The sequence below is a fragment of the Podarcis tiliguerta genome (genome assembly GCF_965153285.1).
Source record: "Podarcis tiliguerta genome assembly, chromosome: 4".
In the NCBI taxonomy this organism is placed as follows: Eukaryota; Metazoa; Chordata; class Lepidosauria; order Squamata; family Lacertidae; genus Podarcis; species Podarcis tiliguerta.
Genome location: NC_139537.1, coordinates 71,773,892 through 71,794,063, shown reverse-complemented (window position 1 = coordinate 71,794,063; position 20,172 = coordinate 71,773,892). Strand labels below are relative to the sequence as shown.

General features: G+C 38.7%; 1 protein-coding gene across 11 annotated transcripts in view; it reads left to right on the top strand.

Moving 5' to 3' along the window:
• The window catches only part of TSGA10 (testis specific 10), a 37,003-nt gene that overhangs the window by 4,601 nt on the left and 12,230 nt on the right, over positions 1 to 20,172 (top strand). For 6 of the 11 annotated variants that reach the window (XR_014510440.1, XM_083437725.1, XM_083437727.1 and 3 more), the window contains exons 2-16: positions 2,076 to 2,192; positions 4,808 to 5,023; positions 6,438 to 6,503; positions 7,489 to 7,656; positions 8,459 to 8,614; positions 10,089 to 10,262; positions 10,403 to 10,480; positions 12,295 to 12,446; positions 12,869 to 12,984; positions 14,916 to 15,070; positions 16,050 to 16,105; positions 16,383 to 16,551; positions 16,916 to 17,026; positions 18,626 to 18,811; positions 19,811 to 20,020. Coding sequence is in view for 10 of the 11 variants with exons in the window: in XM_083437727.1 (XP_083293853.1) it covers positions 2,076 to 2,192; positions 4,808 to 5,023; positions 6,438 to 6,503; positions 7,489 to 7,656; positions 8,459 to 8,614; positions 10,089 to 10,262; positions 10,403 to 10,480; positions 12,295 to 12,446; positions 12,869 to 12,984; positions 14,916 to 15,070; positions 16,050 to 16,105; positions 16,383 to 16,551; positions 16,916 to 17,026; positions 18,626 to 18,811; positions 19,811 to 20,020 (2,130 nt within the window). In the remaining variant the exon portion in view is untranslated. The remainder of the gene's footprint in view (positions 1 to 2,075; positions 2,193 to 4,807; positions 5,024 to 6,437; positions 6,504 to 7,488; positions 7,657 to 8,458; positions 8,615 to 10,088; positions 10,263 to 10,402; positions 10,481 to 12,294; positions 12,447 to 12,868; positions 12,985 to 14,915; positions 15,071 to 16,049; positions 16,106 to 16,382; positions 16,552 to 16,915; positions 17,027 to 18,625; positions 18,812 to 19,810; positions 20,021 to 20,172) is intronic. The other 5 variants (XM_083437724.1, XM_083437729.1, XM_083437731.1 and 2 more) reach the window with 1 other exon arrangement.

Here is a 20,172-nt window from a genome sequence, read left to right as displayed (position 1 = left end):
TCTCCCTCGTTTTGCTCCTAATTATTATTGCCTTGCCCCAATTGGGGGGGGGGGAAGGATAAGATATAGTAAATGCAACACTATGTGGAAAGGAAGGGTTAAAGTAGACTCTCAGGACAGATGGACCATAGAGAAGGAAATGCCTAGAGCAATCTATCTAGGTTATAACTGAGCCTGCAAACCATTGTACAATAGTCCATCTAAACCTGAGGAAATTATACAGCTGTCCCTTTGTGTTTTTTAAAAAAGTTGGATTTTCTGAGCTTTGAAGAAAATGAGAGCTGATCAGGGAGCAGAATGCTTTGTTCACAACATCATACAGATGCCCTGTAAAAAGTGAGTGAATGAAGTGTGGTTATTCCACAATAAATATCCAGAGTGGAAGCAGCCCTGGCCTTTTCCTTATTTTTTCTTTTGGTAACATAGTTTTTATTCATTTTCATCTTTAAACTTTAATATGGTTGCATTGAGATATATGTTTATTTACGTAAGAGCATATTATATGCATCAATTACATAAAAAAACTCAGATAAAAGTTTCTGAATGTATTAAAGTTGTGTCAAGGTGTATATACCAAAATTATTACATATATGAACTGATGTAAAGTATAAGTAAAAGGTATTTTGTATCAGTAACAATTAGGATTTGTAGTAATCTATAGGAAGGAGGAACGCGGGTGGCGCTGTGGGTTAAACCACAGAGCCTAGGGCTTGCCGACCAGAAGGTCGGCAGTTCGAATCCCCGAGACGACGGAGTGAGCTCCTGTTGCTTGGTCCCTGCTCCTGCCCACCTAGCAGTTCGAAAGCACATCAAAGTGCAAGTAGATAAATAGGTACCGCTCCCACGGGAAGGTAAACGGCGTTTCCTTGCGCTGCTCTGGTTTGCCAGAAGCGGCTTAGTCATGCTGGCCACATGACCCGGAAGCTGTATGCCGGCTCCCTCGGGCTATAGAGCAAGATGAGCGCTGCAACCCCAGAGTCGTCCGCGACGGGACCTAATGGTCAGGGGTCCCTTTACCTTTATAGGAAGGAGGGGAAGAAAATAAAATAAAATATGTATTTCATGCACACCACACTGTGCTCTAAACTATGGATACTGCTCTACCATATGCTTCATTATTTGTATAATTTGTATAAACATCACACCAGACTGCATAAAATTGTCTTGTTTCTTTGGCCTCTTTGTACTTTTAATTTTTGTGTCAGTTTTTCCAGTAATGCTATTTGCCAAATTGCATTATACCATTGGTCCATAGTTAATAATTGCAATGATTTCCATATCTTGGCAATAGCTGTTCTTGCAGCAATTAATAGTTGTGTTGTGAGTTCTTTGTTTGTAATTTACAATATATTGTGACAAGTTAATTGTGGTGTCCTGGAGACTGTCTGCCTTGCAATCAGAGATTTTTCTGTAAATGCATTCTTTCTATAACTTCTGTTTTTGGACACTCCCACCACATGTGCTGATATGTCCCTATAGTGGGACATCCTCTCCAACACATGGGAGAACCATTCAGTTTTATATAGGCTAGGCATCAAGGTATTAAGTACCAGTTGTACACCATTTTAAGGGCTGTTTCTCTGGATGTTGCCGATATGCATTTTTATGGCACTTTTGTCCACAATCTGTACCCTGCGTCTTCTTCAATTTCTAAACCCAAATTTAGTTCCCACCACCTCAAATTTTGTTGAGGAAAAAGTTGAACCTCTATAATAGATTTATACAAAGATATGAACCATTTTGTGAATATATTTTCTTTCACTGTTATTTTTCCATATTTTGTCACCTGTCTTATGACTTCGTCTTTAACCTATAAATTTGTTGATAAACCATAGATGAGCACACTTTGACTGTGGTTTCCCAGCCAGCCCTGATCCCATCCAATTATATTGCCATCTAAGCCTGTTGAACGTAGTGGACTTTACTTTCAGTTAAATATATACTGGTTTGGGCTTCAGCTATATTTACAATATGACAATAACATTCAAAACTTGCATTTTTTCAGCCGAATGCAGAAATAGACTTATCACAAAACAGGACTGTACTTTAAACAGTTTTTGCTTCTTTCCCCCCAGAGGTTGACAACAAGAGAAGAGCTTGTGTTAGGTTGTCCATTTTCTGAAAGTGAGAGAGCTTCAAAATCAGAAGACAGCATTAGGAAAGACAAAATCATCCAACAACTGCAATCAGAGGTTCTGTCATATTTTTCTGAAATTTTGGCTATTTGTAACAACCAGTGGCGTAGCGTGGGTTGTCAGCACCCGGGGCAAGGCAAGTAATTTGCGCCCCCCCCCGCTGCACTGTCCCTCCCCCAGATAGTCCCTCGCTCTCTCTCCGCACCGCACCGCACGCCTGGCACCCTCCCCTCCACAGTGGGCGGCGACCCGGCGGCTTGGATCGGATTCGCACAGCCAGCACTGCAGTGAGAGAGAGTGAGTGAGCCAGGTAGGGGCAGAGAGCTGCGAGTGCGAGCGCGCCCCCCCCCCCCCATGTTGCGGCCGGTCCCCCCTGCACCCCCCACGCTACGCCACTGGTAACAACTAAACTAGACCATAAACATAACATTTTGCTGTGAAAAATGGATTTGTCCTCTCATTAGAAATGTTGAGACAAAATAATGGCATGGGATCAATGGTTACATTATAATGACTATATAATAGTAGTTAATCAACCTGCTGTGGCATTTTACCATGACAATATCCGTGTGTACTAATGGGCCTTCCCAATGCAAAACCCTATAGGTTTAGCTCATTTGTTTACTGGAGGTATATGGAGAGTAATTACAGTACTTAGCTGCATCAGAACTACTTGGCTTTTATCAGTCTTGATTCAGACCTGACAAAACTAGGTTGATGGATTCTTTAGAAATGGATGAATATTGTGTTTGCCAGATTTGATATCATTTCATTGATCAGAAGATCATATGCTGATCACAAGACTGCTCATTAGCTGCAAAGGGCAAACACAATCCATATTCCTTTTATATAACATATGACAAATATTTATTGAATACATAAATTGTTCAGACTATGGCAGGAATCCACCCAGCACTCATGGGAAAATGTGGCATGTTCTCTTAGAGTTATCAAATGAAACTTTAACACATGGCATGATAAAAGTCTGTAATTTTATCAGGACAAGTTACTTGTAGTTTACTGTTGTACCAATTGTTTTCTGAAAATTTATCTTCTGTACTATGAAAATAAATAAAAACAGTATTTTAAAAAAGACTGCTCATTTGCTTAAAGGCTACAATATTAGCAGCGGCAGTAGGCAGAAGATTATTGAATTAAAGTGTATTTTATAGGGCTGGTTTGCATGACATGCTAAGCCAAACTTGATTTTAGTGAGACATGTGAGCATGCTGGTTTTGGGGCAGGAGCTTGCAGCTGCTTTGTTCCCCCCCCCCCCCGATATTTTTTGCTGCCATGCTGCACTTAAGTAAGCCATAATTTGACTTACCATGTCCAAACCATGGCTTATAGTTAAGCTTTCTCTTCACTAGCCATGAACTGTAACCAAAGTTTATTCTTGTTTACAGTTTGTTGTTACCAAGGAGAAAGTTTAACCATGAGCCCTGGTTCAGACAAAAGCAAACCTTGGTTAAGCTTGATACAACAATGAAAAGATCAGGGAAGAGAAAAACAGCTGTGAGCTCCTCTCTAGGAGCTTGCATACTTGCACAGTCTCACGAGGATTAGTATGTCATGCAAGACAGTATTATAACCTTGCTAGTATTACTGGACAGATTTTATTCTAGTATGCCCCCACCATGTGAAAGCCATAGATCCTGGATTTTATTTCATGCTTCAGGCTCTATTGTATGTTTTACATGGAACATTGTTATCATTCAAGATCCTTAGAAACAAAGTTGCTGCATAATTAGGCACCTTCCATGAGCTGCATTATATGTTCTAGCTTTCTAACCTTAGAATTAAGACACTGAATTTGACATACATTCATCATAGGCAGATTTTAAAAGCTTCATTGTCATTCAGGTTCCAGGTGAAAAACAACAATTTCCATACAGCTGGAGGCCCTACTGGGCATGATGAGGGCAGGTTGCAACATGAGTTCCCCTTGCCCCCATGAGCTTGCCTGTGGTCTTGGAGCCCTTCTGGAAGATGAGGCAAAGTGATTTGGTGGGAAGAACATGGGAGCTGGGTTTGACTTTCACTTCTGGACTAATTATTTTGCAATTTAAATAACACATCATTCCTCTGCTTTATATTAAATCAGTGGTGTGACCCAGCTTTTATAGGCTGGTCACTTTGGCCTTAAAAGTTCTCATTATCTAACCATTATCAGATTTTCTAAACAATTCAGCATATCAGTTTTGAAGCACGCCTGAAGTGTTGGTGCTTGCATGGTTTTTCTGTCTCTCTTAGTCTAGCTTACCACTGGGCTGCTTCACACATGACAGTTTTCTTTTACTGATGTAAAAAAAACGCTTCTTTATATACTGTTCCTATTGAAACTTGGTTCATTGAGGCACCATCCAAAGGATTTTGACAGCTGATGAGTTTATAAGGAGTCACAGAGTTAGAGATAATCTAAGATGTTTGGGGCCTGAGCTCTCCAGGACTAAAGCTGGAGTGCCACTTAGTATGTGTGAAATGTATTCCTTTAGTCATGCGTAAGCTCAGCCAGCCATTTCCATGTAGGAGCAAGCAGTTTCAATGTACCTTAACCATGGTCAGCTGCTCAGGAGCCCTTTACACTTAGTATGTGATATGAACTAATGTTTTGCTGCCAAGACTTAAGATGTAAGAGAAGTGAAACCATTTTGTTGTTTTTGACTTACAAGGTTGAAGAACTGCGAACAAAAAATAGTGAGTTGGAGAAGTATGTTACAAAAATACTTGATAGTAAGAAAGAAGTAACAACTCAAGTGGGTGACTTGGCAAGTAAGAATGAATATCTCTGTAAAGAACTCGCTCATGTAGACAAGTTAGCAGAACAGCTGGAAAAAGAAAAAGAATTTGTATTGGATAGTGCAGACCAGGAAATTGCAGAAGCCAAGGTACTTGAATTGATAATAAAATTTTTATACATGCAATGCTTTTATAGTTTGTTCTTTTTGAGAATTAGTTTCACAATTACAGGAGAAATTTCCATTTCTGGATGCTCATGTAGTTTTAAGAGTTTGCATATGTGAAATACTGGAATTGTAACCAATTGGAAGAGCTGTAGCTCAGTGAATGAGCATCTGGTTTGGATGGATCAAAGGTCTATCTCAGAATGTTCCTCTCAGTGTTCCAATACACACACACACACAAACACACACACACAATGTTGACCAAGTAAAGAGATACAGGTGTAGGTCAAAAAATACTGTGGACATTTAGCCTTGTAATGGTGTAGAGCAGAGGAGGGTAAACTTGCAGGCGCCGCTATTGAAACTGTGATATCCATCAGCTGGAGTCTGATATAAAGGGCATACACTTAGACTTAAAGAATTCTGAGCACATGAATTTATTTTGAATAATACTTTTATAGTATCAGAACTCAACTCACAGTCCTTCAACATAAAAATCCACTCCTGGTTACCCTAAGCTTTCTTAATTCCAACTGGATAATTTAGGAGGGATTCATTGTGTTGCTGTTATTGTTAAACAATCAGGAGTCAAAAATCCTTACCAATCTATAGCGTGTTCGAAAAGTAACTATACACCTATTGGATAATGTAACTCAGTAGGTGTCTGGTTACTTTTTGAACACCCTGTGCTTCAAATCACCCAGAGATTTATCAGTAGATCCTGATTTACCTTGTGCCCAACTCTGAGCTGCCCTCCCTGCCCCAAAGAGAGGTGCCTCCTCACACTGCCCCAAAGGAGCCTGGGAAGAGGATGTCCCCAGCCTTAGTGGCCCAGTGGAGACTGGCCAAAGGTGAACATGAGGCCAGCACCTTATCTTGGGTGGCATCCGCAGGTGCTGGTGGGGCTGCATGGTAGAAAAGCTCTTCTTCAGCACCGGGCACTCAGCCCCCAGGCAGGCCTTGCACACAGCAAGCACAAGAAAGGCCAGCACAGCACCTGCCTGCCTGGCCTCCCTCACCCACTTACATGCTTACTCTGAGGCCGCCTCAGCTCCTGTCAACCAGCACTCCCCGGCCAGCCCCAGAGGCACCATTTGCTTGCAGAGTTTGTAGCCAGGGCTGCTACAACAAACAGCTGAGTAAGCCTTTGGGAGGCAGGACACAAGAGGACATCAGAGGAGGGAGGGAAGGAACGAGGGACAGAGGCCAGTGTTGCCTGCAGCACCCCTGAGTGCCACAGCACACTGGTTGAAAACCACTCTGCTAACTGACTGGCACCTCAGCTCTACTAAGATCTTAAATGAGTTATCCAAATGCATTATTAGTCAGTGAAAAATATTTGCCAAATGCTCTATTTTCAGTTGTCTAACTAATCATATTTTTCTTATTTTCATTTTAGTCTCAGATTAAATGTCAACAAAATACTATACGGAAATTGGAACATAAAATCAGCGCCCTTAGCTCTGTAAGTTACATATCTTTATTTTTGCTGATGAAACCTCCTATCATATGTACATTGCAAAAAACATTTGTGCAGATTAGTACAACTGATATGTCTTTTATAAGATATTTAAATGCATAATTGTAGTGTTAAGAATACATAACATTCAAAATGCCCCTTATTCTGCATTTTATGTCTTTTCAGTGAGATTTCTCTTTCTTTAGCATTAACAGTGGTTTGACCTCCCTGCATGTCTGTAACACAGAAAGCAATGGGCACAGTTCTTTCAAATTCTGCTTGCATCTCTGTGCACCTGGGAAGACATTGGGGATGCAAGCTGAACATGGTCATTACTGCACCCTTTCCTAACAACCCTTAGGTGTGTGGAGTTGGTGGGCGGGCTTAATTATTACCTAAAGATGTACTCTCTTCAAGTACAGAAATTCAAGGCATAATCTGTTTATAAGGAAACCTTTTTCCTAGAGCCTCTTTCCTTAGAAATCTCATCTACCTGTCAGAATGGTTTGGGTGTGCCGTTTCACACTTACCTTCTTTTCACTTACAGAGAGTACTATGTGCACCTGCGCCCAAGCCAGGAAGCTCTGTGTATTTTTTTTTCTGTCTAGCAGAAAGATTGGCAAAAGATCCCTATTTTTCATCCATACCCTGCTTCATAAAGGACAAATAAGGAAAGAGGAGGCAGGTGGCGAAACCAGTCTTCTTCTCTCACTTAAGTTGTCAGCTATGACATTTGTTCAGTGGTGCACATAGGCATTCATGGCCACCTGCATGCTAGGTTCTCCCACTCTTCCCAGCCTTTATTGTGAGATCTGCTTCATACAACCAACTCTATTAGTCTTGACAGAAACAGCTTTAATGGTTTTATAATATGGTAATTCAGAAAATCTGAAACATAAAAAATCTTGTTTCTGTAGAAATGTGTAAATATTTGTCTTAGTTGGAAAAGTATTTTTATAGTAATAATTGTTTTCACTTTGGCACTTAAAAGCCTTCCTCAAACATTGAACTATCACAGGAGAAGCGTCCCTCAAGGCTTGACAATTCTATCAAGTCAGCAGAAGAAGACAGATATCAGCTGAAGAAAATGCTTCGAAATACATCAAGTCCTAGGCGCAGCTCCTCTCATTCTGTTTCAAAGGAGCTTTCCCCCATCCGGGTATATTTTTCAACTTTCATAAAGTATAGATTTGTGCATTTTTTCAGTTGATTTTGATTACTTGGCACTATTAACATGCTAGTGAGGGCCTGAAGTAAATTAATCAGACTACCTAAATCCTGTTGAAGTCAGTAAGATTTAAGCAGCTTTACAATGCAGTTCTGTGCATTTCTACTCAGAAGCAGGCCCAATGAGTTCAATGGAACTTGCTCCCTGATAAGTTAGAATTGCGGCCTAATGCATACAAAATACAGGTTGCATTTTCTGGTATGCATGCTATCTGGTTGCTGCATACTGCTGTTTGGATTGCAAGGACTAATTGATGATGGATTGGTAGATGGATGGTTCTGTCATTGGGAAGATGTACTGCATTATCTTTTGTTGTTTCTAACTTTGTGATATGTACCTAAGTTTATACAATTTTCAAGGTATCTGTCTTTCAAGATCTATCTAAATCTTTGTTTAGACTCATTTCAATAGAATTAATCACATTCTACATAGTATCTAACAAAAAGCATTTCAGAATAGTTAATTGTGCACAGATTAATATGAACTGAACAGACAGAAAGATATCCAATGGTTAGTCATACTCAAAGTAGATTAATTGAGTTCAATAGACTTAAAGTCTCTGATTAAGACTTAATTGGATATCGCCCACCATCTTCCTGAATAATTTAAAACTGGATAATCCAATCAAATTCTAAAGTTTGTGACTTATGGATGTTATTGATTGATTGATTGATTGATTGATAAATCTAAAGCAGTAGAAAAGGAAATCAACTTCTCTTCATTAATTGTTTAGGGATGTAAATCTGATCCAGAATTTCAGCAAATGTTGAGAGACCGTGATGAATATAAGACAATGCTGGAAAGATATGAACGTCACATGGCAGAAGTTCAAGGCAACATCAAGGTTCTCACAGCAGAAAGAGACAAAGTTATTCAACTTTATGATCAGGTAATCTTTACAGCCATATGGAATATTCTGGTAAGAACAATTTCTGACAAAATATAAAATCTTAAAGTGTTGGGAGCTGTTTACCTTAAGATTGTCTTAGGAGGCATTGTTGAAGGTTTGTCGTCCTCAGGATTTATGATGTAAAGGTAAAGGTAAAGGGACCCCTGACCATTAGGTCCAGTCATGGCTGACTCTGGGGTTGCGGCACTCATCTTGCTTTATTGGCTGAGGGATCTGGCGTACAGCTTCCGGGTCATGTGGCCAGCATGACTAAGCTGCTTCTGGCAAACCAGAGCAGCGCACGGAAACGCCGTTTATCTTCCTGCTGGAACGGTACCTATTTATTTACTTGCACTTTGATGTGCTTTTGAACTGCTAGGTTGGCAGGAGCAGGGACCGAGCAATGGGAGCTCACCCTGTTGTGGGGATTCAAACCGCCGACCTTCTGATTGGCAAGTCCTAGGCTCAGTGGTTTAACCCATAGTGCCACCTGCGTCCCGATTAATGATGTGCAAGTACTTAAAATGTGGGCTCCTACTTTTGGCACCTAAACTCTGGACTTTCTCTTTCTGGAGGAATATAGGACTGCCTCATTGTAGACTTAAACAGTTTGTTAAAATATTTTTGTTTTTCTAGGCTTCCTGCACTTAGGTTTCAATTTATTTTCTGTTTTGTTTGTATAGCCTGCATTAAAAAATACTGATTTTATATGCAGAGAGATTTATGATTTGGATTTATAAAATATTTTCCTCTTTTCTTTTTTGTACTGTTATAATTTATTATTGTATCCTGCTTGTACATTTACATTGGGGAGAAAAGTTTTGAAATTTTGAAGATAATGAATGAATGAATGAATAGATGTTATCTCTTCTTTTGGGACCCATCATGGAAAGTAATGTGAGCAGCAGCTTGTGGGAAGGGGTGGTGCCACAGACCTGACTTAGTAGCACTGTTGCTGCTATGTAGCAGGATGAGGTGGAGTAGGGTGGTAGTGAGGACAGGGTGGTTCAAATATACTGGCAGGTATGTTAAATTGGCTCTGCTGGTATGCCTAAACCACCATAACTGAATTGCTAATTTGCCTTACCTCTTCATCATCCTGATACACAGCAGTAATCTTGCTGCCAGGACAGGTCCATGGTGACACTCTTTCCTGCTGGCTGCTCCTATACAAACTATTAAGAGCATAGAAAGAACTTTGATGAATTAGATCAAGGATTGATTTATTCCAGGATCACGTTTCCACAGTGCCAGCCTGATGCCTCTGGATAGCTCCCAACCTAAGCAGGTTTTAATAACAACAGGCCATCTCTGTTGCTTGAGCTATTTGTGGATGTGACATTACGGGTTGTATTCACTTTGTATATATCTGCTGAAGTAAGTTGGTTCCAGTTTTGTCTTTGGTAGACTAGTTACAATTTAAGTTGTCTTGAATTGGACAAATCTGCATCTGAGTTTTAATTTTGAATGATAGGCCCAGGAAGAAATAAATCAACTGCGAAAAGAAGCTATGAAAGTCCCGAAAGCATCCAAAACTGCGATGACTGCGCAGGCTGTTTTGAGGCGTGTGGAAACAGAAAGGGATGCAGCTATTTCTGATTTCCGAAGGATGTCCACTGAACGAGATAGCTTGAGAGAGAGGTTAAAGGTTTGACTTTTTATCCAAATTCATTTGTGCAACATATGTTCAACATAAGACAATTGCCAAGACCGTTGTGTGGTATCTAATCTAATAGATTAAATTTTATTATACTAAGTGTATTTGATTTATGTTTTTGTTTGATACAGATTGCTCAAGAGACTGCATTTAACGAAAAAGCTCACCTGGAACAGAGAGTTGAGGAACTGGAGTTAAATGTTCAGAGTGTAAGGGGAAATGTTTCCTTATTTTAAAGATATGGTAGATATTACATTAAACAAGCAGTTAGAAGCCTGTAAGGACAGCGACATTGAAAAGATACATTGAATGATTTTTTTGTATAAATATACAACTCTTACTACATTATTAAAGAAACATGCAATTATTTGTATGCATTAATTCTTATGTTTCTATTTAGTAATCAATACAGAGCTTTATTTGTTTGTTTGCTTATTTATTTATTTATATCTCGTCTTTCTCCCAGTGCAAGAGTCAGATCCAACGTGGCTCACAACATTTATTAAATACAGATACAGCTAAAAAGCACACCAAACAGTTATAAGTATAAATAAATAAATAAGTTACCATATTAAAAACGACACTGAATTAAAACAACCATTTAAAAACCCAACAACAAGAGGAGGAGAAAATATGCAATTCATACCATTAAATGACCCTGCCACAATAGTGGCCAAAGGCCTATCTAAACAAAAAACGCCTGCCTGCCAGCGAAAGGAGAGAGAGGGCCAACCTAACCTCCCATGGACTAGAGTTCCACAATATGAGAGCAGCCACCAAAAAGGCCCTCTCCCATGTCCCCACCAAATGTGCCTGTGAGGGTGGCAAACGGAGAGAAAGGTGTCCCCTGAAGATTTCAAAACCTGGTCAGGCTTATCTAGGGAGATAGCCTGGACCCAAGGTGTATAGGGCTGTACAGCTCATGACCAACATTTCAGTTGTACCCAGAAACAGGCCAGTAGCCAGTGGGCTTATTGTAACAAAGAGTTTCGATTCTCACTGTAACCTGTAACTTTTATTAAATGGAAATATATTCTTAAGGAATTAGTCCTAGAAACTGTAGTATATAAGATACAATCTTACTGGAAAAGAAAATAGGAGACTGATTTGCTCTCCATTCAGAGTTATCTCCAGGGTTTTGTGTGCTTTGGCAACAGAGCATCAATACTCCCAGTTTGTGCATTAAAGAACTGCCTATTTTTCAGCTAATCAGGTCCTTGCTCTGCTATGCATCGTGTTGCATTTGGCTGTCTTGATCAAGATAATGCAATCAGCTGAGGTGGACAAGGTGCTGGTGGCAATGCATCTGACCACATGCGCCTTTGACCCCTGTCCCTCCTGGCTTATTAAATCTAGCAGAGGGAGACTGACTGGTTGGGTCCCTAGTGTGGTTAATGCTTCGCTGCGTTGGAAGGGGGTTCTGCTGCATCATCCAAGTCTTCTGTCTGGCTTGGCAGTCTATAGGAGATCCCCACAGTAAGGTCACTGTTGTTTCTTTCTCTTACAATCTTTACCCATATACTCTCAGTCCGCTTTCCATGCTCCAAGTCATTGATTTCTTCACAGGTATACACATCCTTTACATATAATGCTACTCTTCCTCCCTTCCTGCTTGGCCTATTCCTTTAAAACAGGTTATGCCCCTCAGTTTCTACATTCCAGTCATGGGTCTCATCCCACCAGGTTTCAGTAATGCCTACCAGGTCATACTTGCATTCCTGAATTAAAAGCCCCAATTCATCTTGCTTGTCTCCCATACTCTGTGCATTTGTGTGAAGACAACTTCTTTGGAGGCTTTTAAGCAGCGGTTGGATGGTCATCGGTCATGGATGCTTTAGCTGAGATTCCTGCATTGCAGGGGGTTGGACTCGATGACCCTTGGGTTCCTTCCAACTCTACGATTCTATAATTCTAGAAAAAGTCTGAAAAGGCAACACAAATAATTCCTAGGTAAAAGTGTATGTTAATTGAAGTAGTTGGATGTTATATAAAGTAATCATTCCTTGTCACTTTAATGTCTTAGCTTGACAATGAGCGATTAGATCAAACATCAAAGATGGCTTTAATGAAGGAGACAATCGAGTCTCTAGAAATGGAGATGAAAATATTGGCAAAAAGAGCAGTAGATTTTGAAAGTGAGCTAAGCAGGCAAAAAGCAACTAATGCTTCACTGAGGTAACTGAAATATGTGTTGAATCAAATATTTTATGTTTCTAAGTTTGTGTCTGTTGACTGACTATAATCTTAACTTTTTGAGATACAAAGTAGGCTTCTAATGGATATAAATAATAATGTAGTTTAAAAGGATGGTGATATACTGTATGTTCTACTTTGGCAATAGCTGCTCTTTAGTTAAGTTGGCTTATTTCATACACTAATTCTAACTTACCTGAGACCTGATTTGCACTGACTTCTGTTTGAAGAGTTCAGTAGCTTGTGCTTAGCTTTTATTAATAGTTAATTACGCGTTCACAAAATTCCCTTGCTCTATAGTCACTAGCTATTAATTAGTTGCCATTTATCATAAGATCCCTTTTAGTGTTAGTGCAAAGTTTGTGTAAAAAGATAAATTTAAATTGCCCTTTGTTAATTTTTAGCATTATGAATGAAAAAATGGAGCATAACATTGCAGAGGCCCAACGACAACTCTCAAAGAAAAAATATGAATTACAGCTCATTCAAGACAAAATTACGTGTCTAGATGAAAAAAATGGTAAGTTTCAAATGCTAACCTTTGAGTAATTTTTAAAATATATTTTATACTGGATTATTTATTGGACCATTGCAATGTGATTTTATGTGGGGCTACACTTGAGGCTGGTGCAGAATTATGCAGCCTGGTTATCAGGTGCTAGCTATTGACAAAATATAACACCTATATTGTGAGAGTTGCATTTGGCTAGCAGTATGCTACCAAACTATCTTCAATGTCTTACTATTAAGTATATTAAGCCTAAATACCTGCAGCTTAAAATCTTACCTTACTCCTTATACCCCTGCCTGACTTTTGCAACCTGCCTCTGATAAATGTCTGATGGTGCCTGATAGTGTCAGACTATCCTTAAGAAGAATTGTGCATTTGGCACTGGGGTTATGAAACTCTACCTAGTAAAATCAAGTTGCCATTGTTTGTAATTAGCTGAAAGTGCCAAATTAAGACTTGGTTATTTCAGCAAGCCTATTTATGAAAACAATTTCCTGTTTTTATAACCTTGTTGAGTGACTCATATTTGTAATCTGCCATTTCTGTTTCTTGAATGTATTCTGCTTGGTTTCATTTGTTATGTCATTTTAGTTTTAATTGTGATTCTGCAGACCACATTTTAATGAGTTTTGGGCATAGAAATGAATTATTAATAACAACGACTGGGGCCAGAGACTGGCAAGTCTACAAGTGTCACCCACTAATCCATATGGATGATCTTTTACATCTATTTTGTGCCAAGTTTCTGCCTAAGTTCTGTGATTTATTTAGTCAGGAATATTTGTTTCTATGACTTTAGTACCAGTGAATATGTACTTTTTTATATAGGAAGTATCTGAATAATAAATAATATTTAAAATTTAAATCAATGATTTAAATTTGCTGCTTGCTCACCAAGGTCATGATTGAAATCTCCATGATCCAAGCACTTTATATTACTGTAAAAACAGTAACAAAACTGCATCCCACAAGACTTAGGCACAGAGAGGTGTACTTTTCATAGAGGAGGGGTAGCCAATGAAGTGCCCTCCATATGATTTTGGACTACGATTTCCATAAGCCATGGTCATCATGGCAGGGGTCAGGAATGATGGAAATTGTAGTCTTACAAAAACTGGAACATACCTCATTGGCTACCCACAGCCTGTGTCATTACAAGAATGTGACACAGAGCCCCAAAATGCTGCTACAGAAAAGTTCAATTTTCTTGGCTACTTGGGCCAAGTTTGACAATTAAGGACACATCCATGTGATGGTGTTTGTGCTGTATTTATATAAAGTTATTTAGAAGCATTTGAAAATTATTGGAAAACATGGCAATAATAGTGCTACAGATGTATAGTGGATTCATATTCTGTGGCAAGTGGTGAGTAGCTAGACCAGTTTCCCCCATTGTTCACTTCCTTCCCAGGCCTGGGCATGAGAGGTGAGGGAGGTTCAGTGCTATCATTGTGGATAGAATGAGCACGATAGATTTTTTAAAAATCGCACTATATGTGTTAAGTAACTTAGCAATGTCAGATCGTCTTGTTATTAACTCTTCGTTTTGTGAATGGTCACTGTTGCTAAGGAAATTGTGACTGTCCATTGTATTTCATTTTCTTCTGACCTCATTGTTTCCAGTTTCTCCCCGTCTCCCTGCCCCCAATCATGTACATGCACCAGCAACTCAGGATAAAATGAAGTGGACTGTACTCCGCAAAATCTTATGCTGCAATAAATTGTTGGCCTTTAAGATGTCACAAGACTGTTCATTGTTTTTTTCTGCAAGACTATCTTAGCTAAAAGTTTGCACTTTGGCCAGAATGTAGGGGGAGTGGAACTTGTACATGTATAATAAATATTTGTATGCTCATCAGAGTTGTTGCTTGATCACAGCCTATTTACCAAAGGTTATTTTAAATTGATAAAATAATGAAATTTTATTATAATATTTCCAGAAAAGCTTTCAAAACAAAATCTTGTTCAACAAGAAGATATTTGTACACTCAATGACACAATAACTGAACTTGATACAGAAAAGGATTCTTTACATGAGCTTCTGGAAGAGAAAGCAGATAAAGTTGCCTCCCTTGAAGAAAGCTTGGCCCTTAAAGTAAGTTTTGATATATAAATGTTTAGATATTTAAGATTCATCACATTTAGAATTTTTTTGTGCTTGTGCAAGAAGAAGAGTTCATATCTGGCATGTAGCTTTTGAAAGTACACATTACAGGCATACTGGACAAAGTAAATGGTACAAGTATGAGTTGTGCTAGTGATGAGAAATTGACATTTCTGTGGATTATTTCTGAGTAATTCTGTTTTAATATGCAAATACGTGGATTAGTAGGGTTAAAACATTTGCTTATGAAAATTGGTGCTTTTTAGATTTAGTTTAAACATACACCTTCTGATACTAATAATAATATGATTATGACTTTTAAGTACAGTTTTAAATAAAGAATGAGGAACTTTACAACCTTTTAGAAAACTGTTAAAATGCTATAATTTTTTGGCAAATAACTTTCTATCCCTGTACATGCTGTTTGTAGGTCTTGCAGCCAGAGACTCTGTAACCACTATGTTGTATATGTTGAGATTCTAATAGCAACTTTAGGGGGCATTTTGATTGAGGAAACCATGTCACGTGAAAGGGTTAATCCCACCCCCTTCCAGCACCACAGTTCAGAGATTTCTGAGACTTTTGCTGCAAAGTTTGCCTATGCTATGATATTAAATCTCTACCATATTTATTTTGCTGTTCTGGCAGCCTAACATTGCAATCAAATGCATGTCTACTTAGAACTAAGCCGCACTGAGCTCAGTGAGGCTTATTCCCAAGGAAGTGTGCATAGGATTGCAGTCAAAATGTTAAAAACCTGTGGAGTGCAAGCTTATGTACAATTACTCAGAAGTAAATCCTGCTCTGTTCATTGGAGTTTACTCTCATATAAGGATGATTAGAATTGCAGCCTTAATCTTATAAAATATTACTGAATAAAAGAAACTGACATGAAAAAACAAACTATTTCCTGTTTTGTTCATCTCTTTTTTACTAACTGAGGAAAAATACATTTTTATTTATTTTCAAGGAAAAGACCATTTCAGATTTGAAGTGCCTACTTTCTGATATGGAGAAATCAACAAAGTAAGACGTAAACTCTGGATTTCTTTCTTTCTGTTAAAGTTATTTTTACTTAATTTGAACTATTCTGTTAGAATTAACATATATAAATTAATCTATTCTGTATTTATAACTTGTAATATTAGACTTATTCAATATTTTTAAAATGTGTTATTAAATAAACATAATTATTGGTATACTTCTATCTAAAAACATTTGATGAAGGGACATTTTCATGCCCTTGTTTTGCAATAACATTTTTATGTAAAATTTATTTTGCATTTTATAATTTACTGCCCAGGCATTCTACTGAAGCACTATGCAGGTGTGAACAGGATATTACCAAACTACATCAACTTTTGGATGAATCTAATAATGAACTTGCTCAGACTAGTGAAGAGAAAGAAGGATTAATTCGGGAAAATGATAATCTACAAAAACAGCTTTATGGCTTTAAGGAGGAGAATCAGGTATATGTTGGCAGATTTGAATACAACTCATATTTACCTTCCCATTATTAACCAGGAACTGTTTTGTAACTAACTAGGGAGGACAGGAGTGCCTGGCGTCATTTTGTGGTTCCCCTCAAAATCCAGAATGTCTTGGGCCAGCCCTGTGTGTGCACAAGTGTGTTGCTTCAGGCTTGTTCTGCTAACTCTAAATTTTATTTAGAATTTTGTTTCATCTTGAAGGTTCGCATTTCTCCTTTTATATATAGGAATGCATCTTTAATTGTAACACTTTACGACACCTAATACTACTTCTAAAATATAGTCAAACCTGAAAAGAGTATGAAATGCTTGCCTAAAACAGTGTTTCACATTTCTTTGACAGATTCTGCATCACAAACTCAGTGAATGTCAGAATGAACTTGATAATCTGAAGTCGAAAACTGAAGATTGGCATACAGATATTTCCAGACTGAAGAGCATGCTGAAATCTAAAGTAAATGTATATTTTGAAAAGCTGCAAGTTTTCTAAACCATGCAATGTCTTATGGGGTGCTTCCTGTCAAGGAGCATATTCCTATACATTCTAATGATTTGAAAGGTTTTACTGAGCCTTCAGAGAGTGCTGTGCAAAATGCTTCAGGAGAGCTGACAGCCTCATTGGGTCAATTCACAGTGACACTTGTAAAGCATTCTGCAAGATAGTAATTTGCAAGGGGCTTATCAAGACCCTTGCAAAGCCCTATGCAAAATACTATGTCGCTGAGCAATTTGCAAGGGTCTTGTGAAAGGCCCTGCAAAGCACTCCTCCTGAGGCAAAAAAGGGTTGTTTGATGTCATTGTGACATCAGGGTATTGTTAGGTAGGCTACCCCAACCAGATGTCAAATTTTGCCCACAAGTGGTGGGGGAGATGACAATCTTGCCCATTGGACCAGATCCCATTCACCACCCCTGCTCTAAAAAATGATCCCACTCAGCCAGTACTGGGAAACTGCATTACTTTTATAGTCTATGTTCCATGGATTGCAAAAGCTTTGCAGCCAAACTAGCTTTTGATTAAGATCTCAAATAGGTCAAAAGTCTGTAGAAGGAAGGAGAAGCTTTCCATCAGCATTAATCTGTACTGACACATGTGCAAAATGCAAAAAGAGTTTGATAATCCCAGTAGAAGAAGGCATGCAAGGTCAATGCACATCTGAGCTGCCTTAGTGTTATTTAAGGTCTCAATTCAAAATGCATTGCATGCTGAAAAATGCTTGCATGCAGTTACAAAATTCTATTTTTTGTATTTTTACTAAACACAAAAGTTTACTGAGGCATTTCCTCATCTGCTTTGATTTTCTTGCAGCAGATCTTACAGAGGAAGGAGCTGCAATGGTATACTTGGAACAACATCAGAGCCCTTCCCCTTCCCCACTATACAGCTAGTGCTTGCCCATCTGTCTTGTTCCCTTCCCCCCTGCAGCCCATGAAAACTTTACTACTGAGTGGCAAGAGTGGGAGGAGATATTCTCCCCAAATTGGTCATGGGCATGTTGCACAAGTAGAGCAGTACCTGCATGGCAGGTCCATCTTTCTACAGTGAAGTTGCAGATGTCCACTAATCCTGCAAACCCACCATACAACTGGACTGAAGTGAATATAGTTTACTAAGGGCCAGTTCACTTTTTTTCCATCCATTTATATTGTAAAGTGTAGCAGTAGAGAGCCATGTGCTCTCTTTCCAATTGTCTAACAATATGGGGTGTACACAACCAGTTCCCATGACCTTTCACTCAAGAAAGTTGTGGAAGGATTGCAGCATTCAGGTGATTATATATACAAATGATAGCATATATCACTGTAACACAGGTTATGTTTTCTATGCTCTAGGACAGGGGTAGCCAATGTGGTGCCCTCCAGATGTTTTTGACTACAACTCCCATGATCACTGGGTGTTACCTATGTTGCTGGGAGTTGTAGTTCAAAGCATCTGTTGGACACCACTTTGGCTCCTGCTCTGTGGTTATGCAAGCTGATTTTCTGTCCCACTATGCATGGCATATGTAAACTGGCCTCAAATTTCAAAAATGAAACCAAATTTTGAATTTCAGGAAAAGGAGAATCAAGATCTTTTGGATAAATACCATAGGGCCAATGAGCAAGCAGAAATGTGGGAATCCAAGTTCCAACAAATGGAAGCAAACTGTAGCTCTGTCCAACTGGAGCTCCTCAGTGCAGAATCTGAGAGCCGCAGACTAAAAGAACGAACAGAGGCTCTTGAAACAGAGATTGGGCACGTAAGTTGGAAAAGCCTCAGCAATCCATTTTTACAATTTCATTTTCATTTAATAGCTGGGCAGTAGAGCTTTTTCATTTCCATTCAGCACTTTCGCCCTTGTTCTTCATCTCCATTGGGAGTGTTAAGGGATAAAGTTTATTGTGAGACATATGTCTCAGTTATGTGGGCTACAACAGGTACTTTCAGAAAGCACATTTGTTGTAAAGGGAAGAGGTCTTCCACTCACCATCATTCACTGACCCTATTTGCACACCATGCTAAACCAAATCATGGCTTAGTGTGGCCAAGCAAATGTGGGTTCCCAGAGAGATCACAGCCACTTTGCTTCTCCTCCAGTTCTGCTTCCACCATATTGCTTTAAGCTAAACCACAGATCACCAGTTGATGGCAATAGATTTTGACCTTAGATTGTTGCACATTCTGACCTTTTTGAGACTGTTTGGGATAAGTATGTGGTGTGAGCCCTTGTTTTTCTGTAAATGTATGAATTCTAGACTTTTACCAAGCTGAGAGTTCAGTATTCTAAGTACCAATATTCTAGGTACCATTATGTATCTTAAGATGGTTCCTGTACACAATGTGGTTGGTAAGAAATAATATGTATGTTTTTGTTTTCTAATCTTAATAATTCTATCTTCTCCCCACCCCCAGCTCTGAAATCTGATTTTGCAGCCAAAAATCAAAATTTTGAAGATTAGACACTTTTATTTTAATCCAGTTATTTTAATCCAATTATTTTAATAATTGATATAAATGAAATGTAGCTGCATCTAGTGTTTACTGGTTTGTTCACAAGATATTGATTTTACATTCTGCTTACAGTTAACAGTTTTATTTTAAATTCACTTCAGAAACTCTTAGAAGTTATGTATTCGAAAAAGATAAGGTATCATTATTTAACTAAAACTGTAATTGATCTTCCCTAAAGTTATTAGGCATTGTTCTGGTACATTTCTATCAAAATGTTAATTGTCTTCATCAACACATGTTTTCACAGCAATTAGCAGCAGAAAAAGCCCACAAGTCACAGATTTCTACATTAGGTAAGTCTCTTTTGAAAATGGAGGAGGAACTCCATGACGTGCAACTGGAGAAAGTTTCTGTACTGTCAGAGTTGGCATCTACTCGGGAACTCTGCATAAAATTGGACACTAGCAAAGAGTTATTAGCCCGGCAACTAAGTAACACAACACAGGAAGTAGAACGGGTAAGTATAATCTAATCTACACATTGTTTAGAGCAAACAGGAAAGGCAGAAAACATAAGTTGGAATGCCTTTTAATATCATCTTGAATGAAATTCTCACAATACAGCAACCTTTATGTTATGTACGTTTGCTTAAATACAAACATAAGAAGA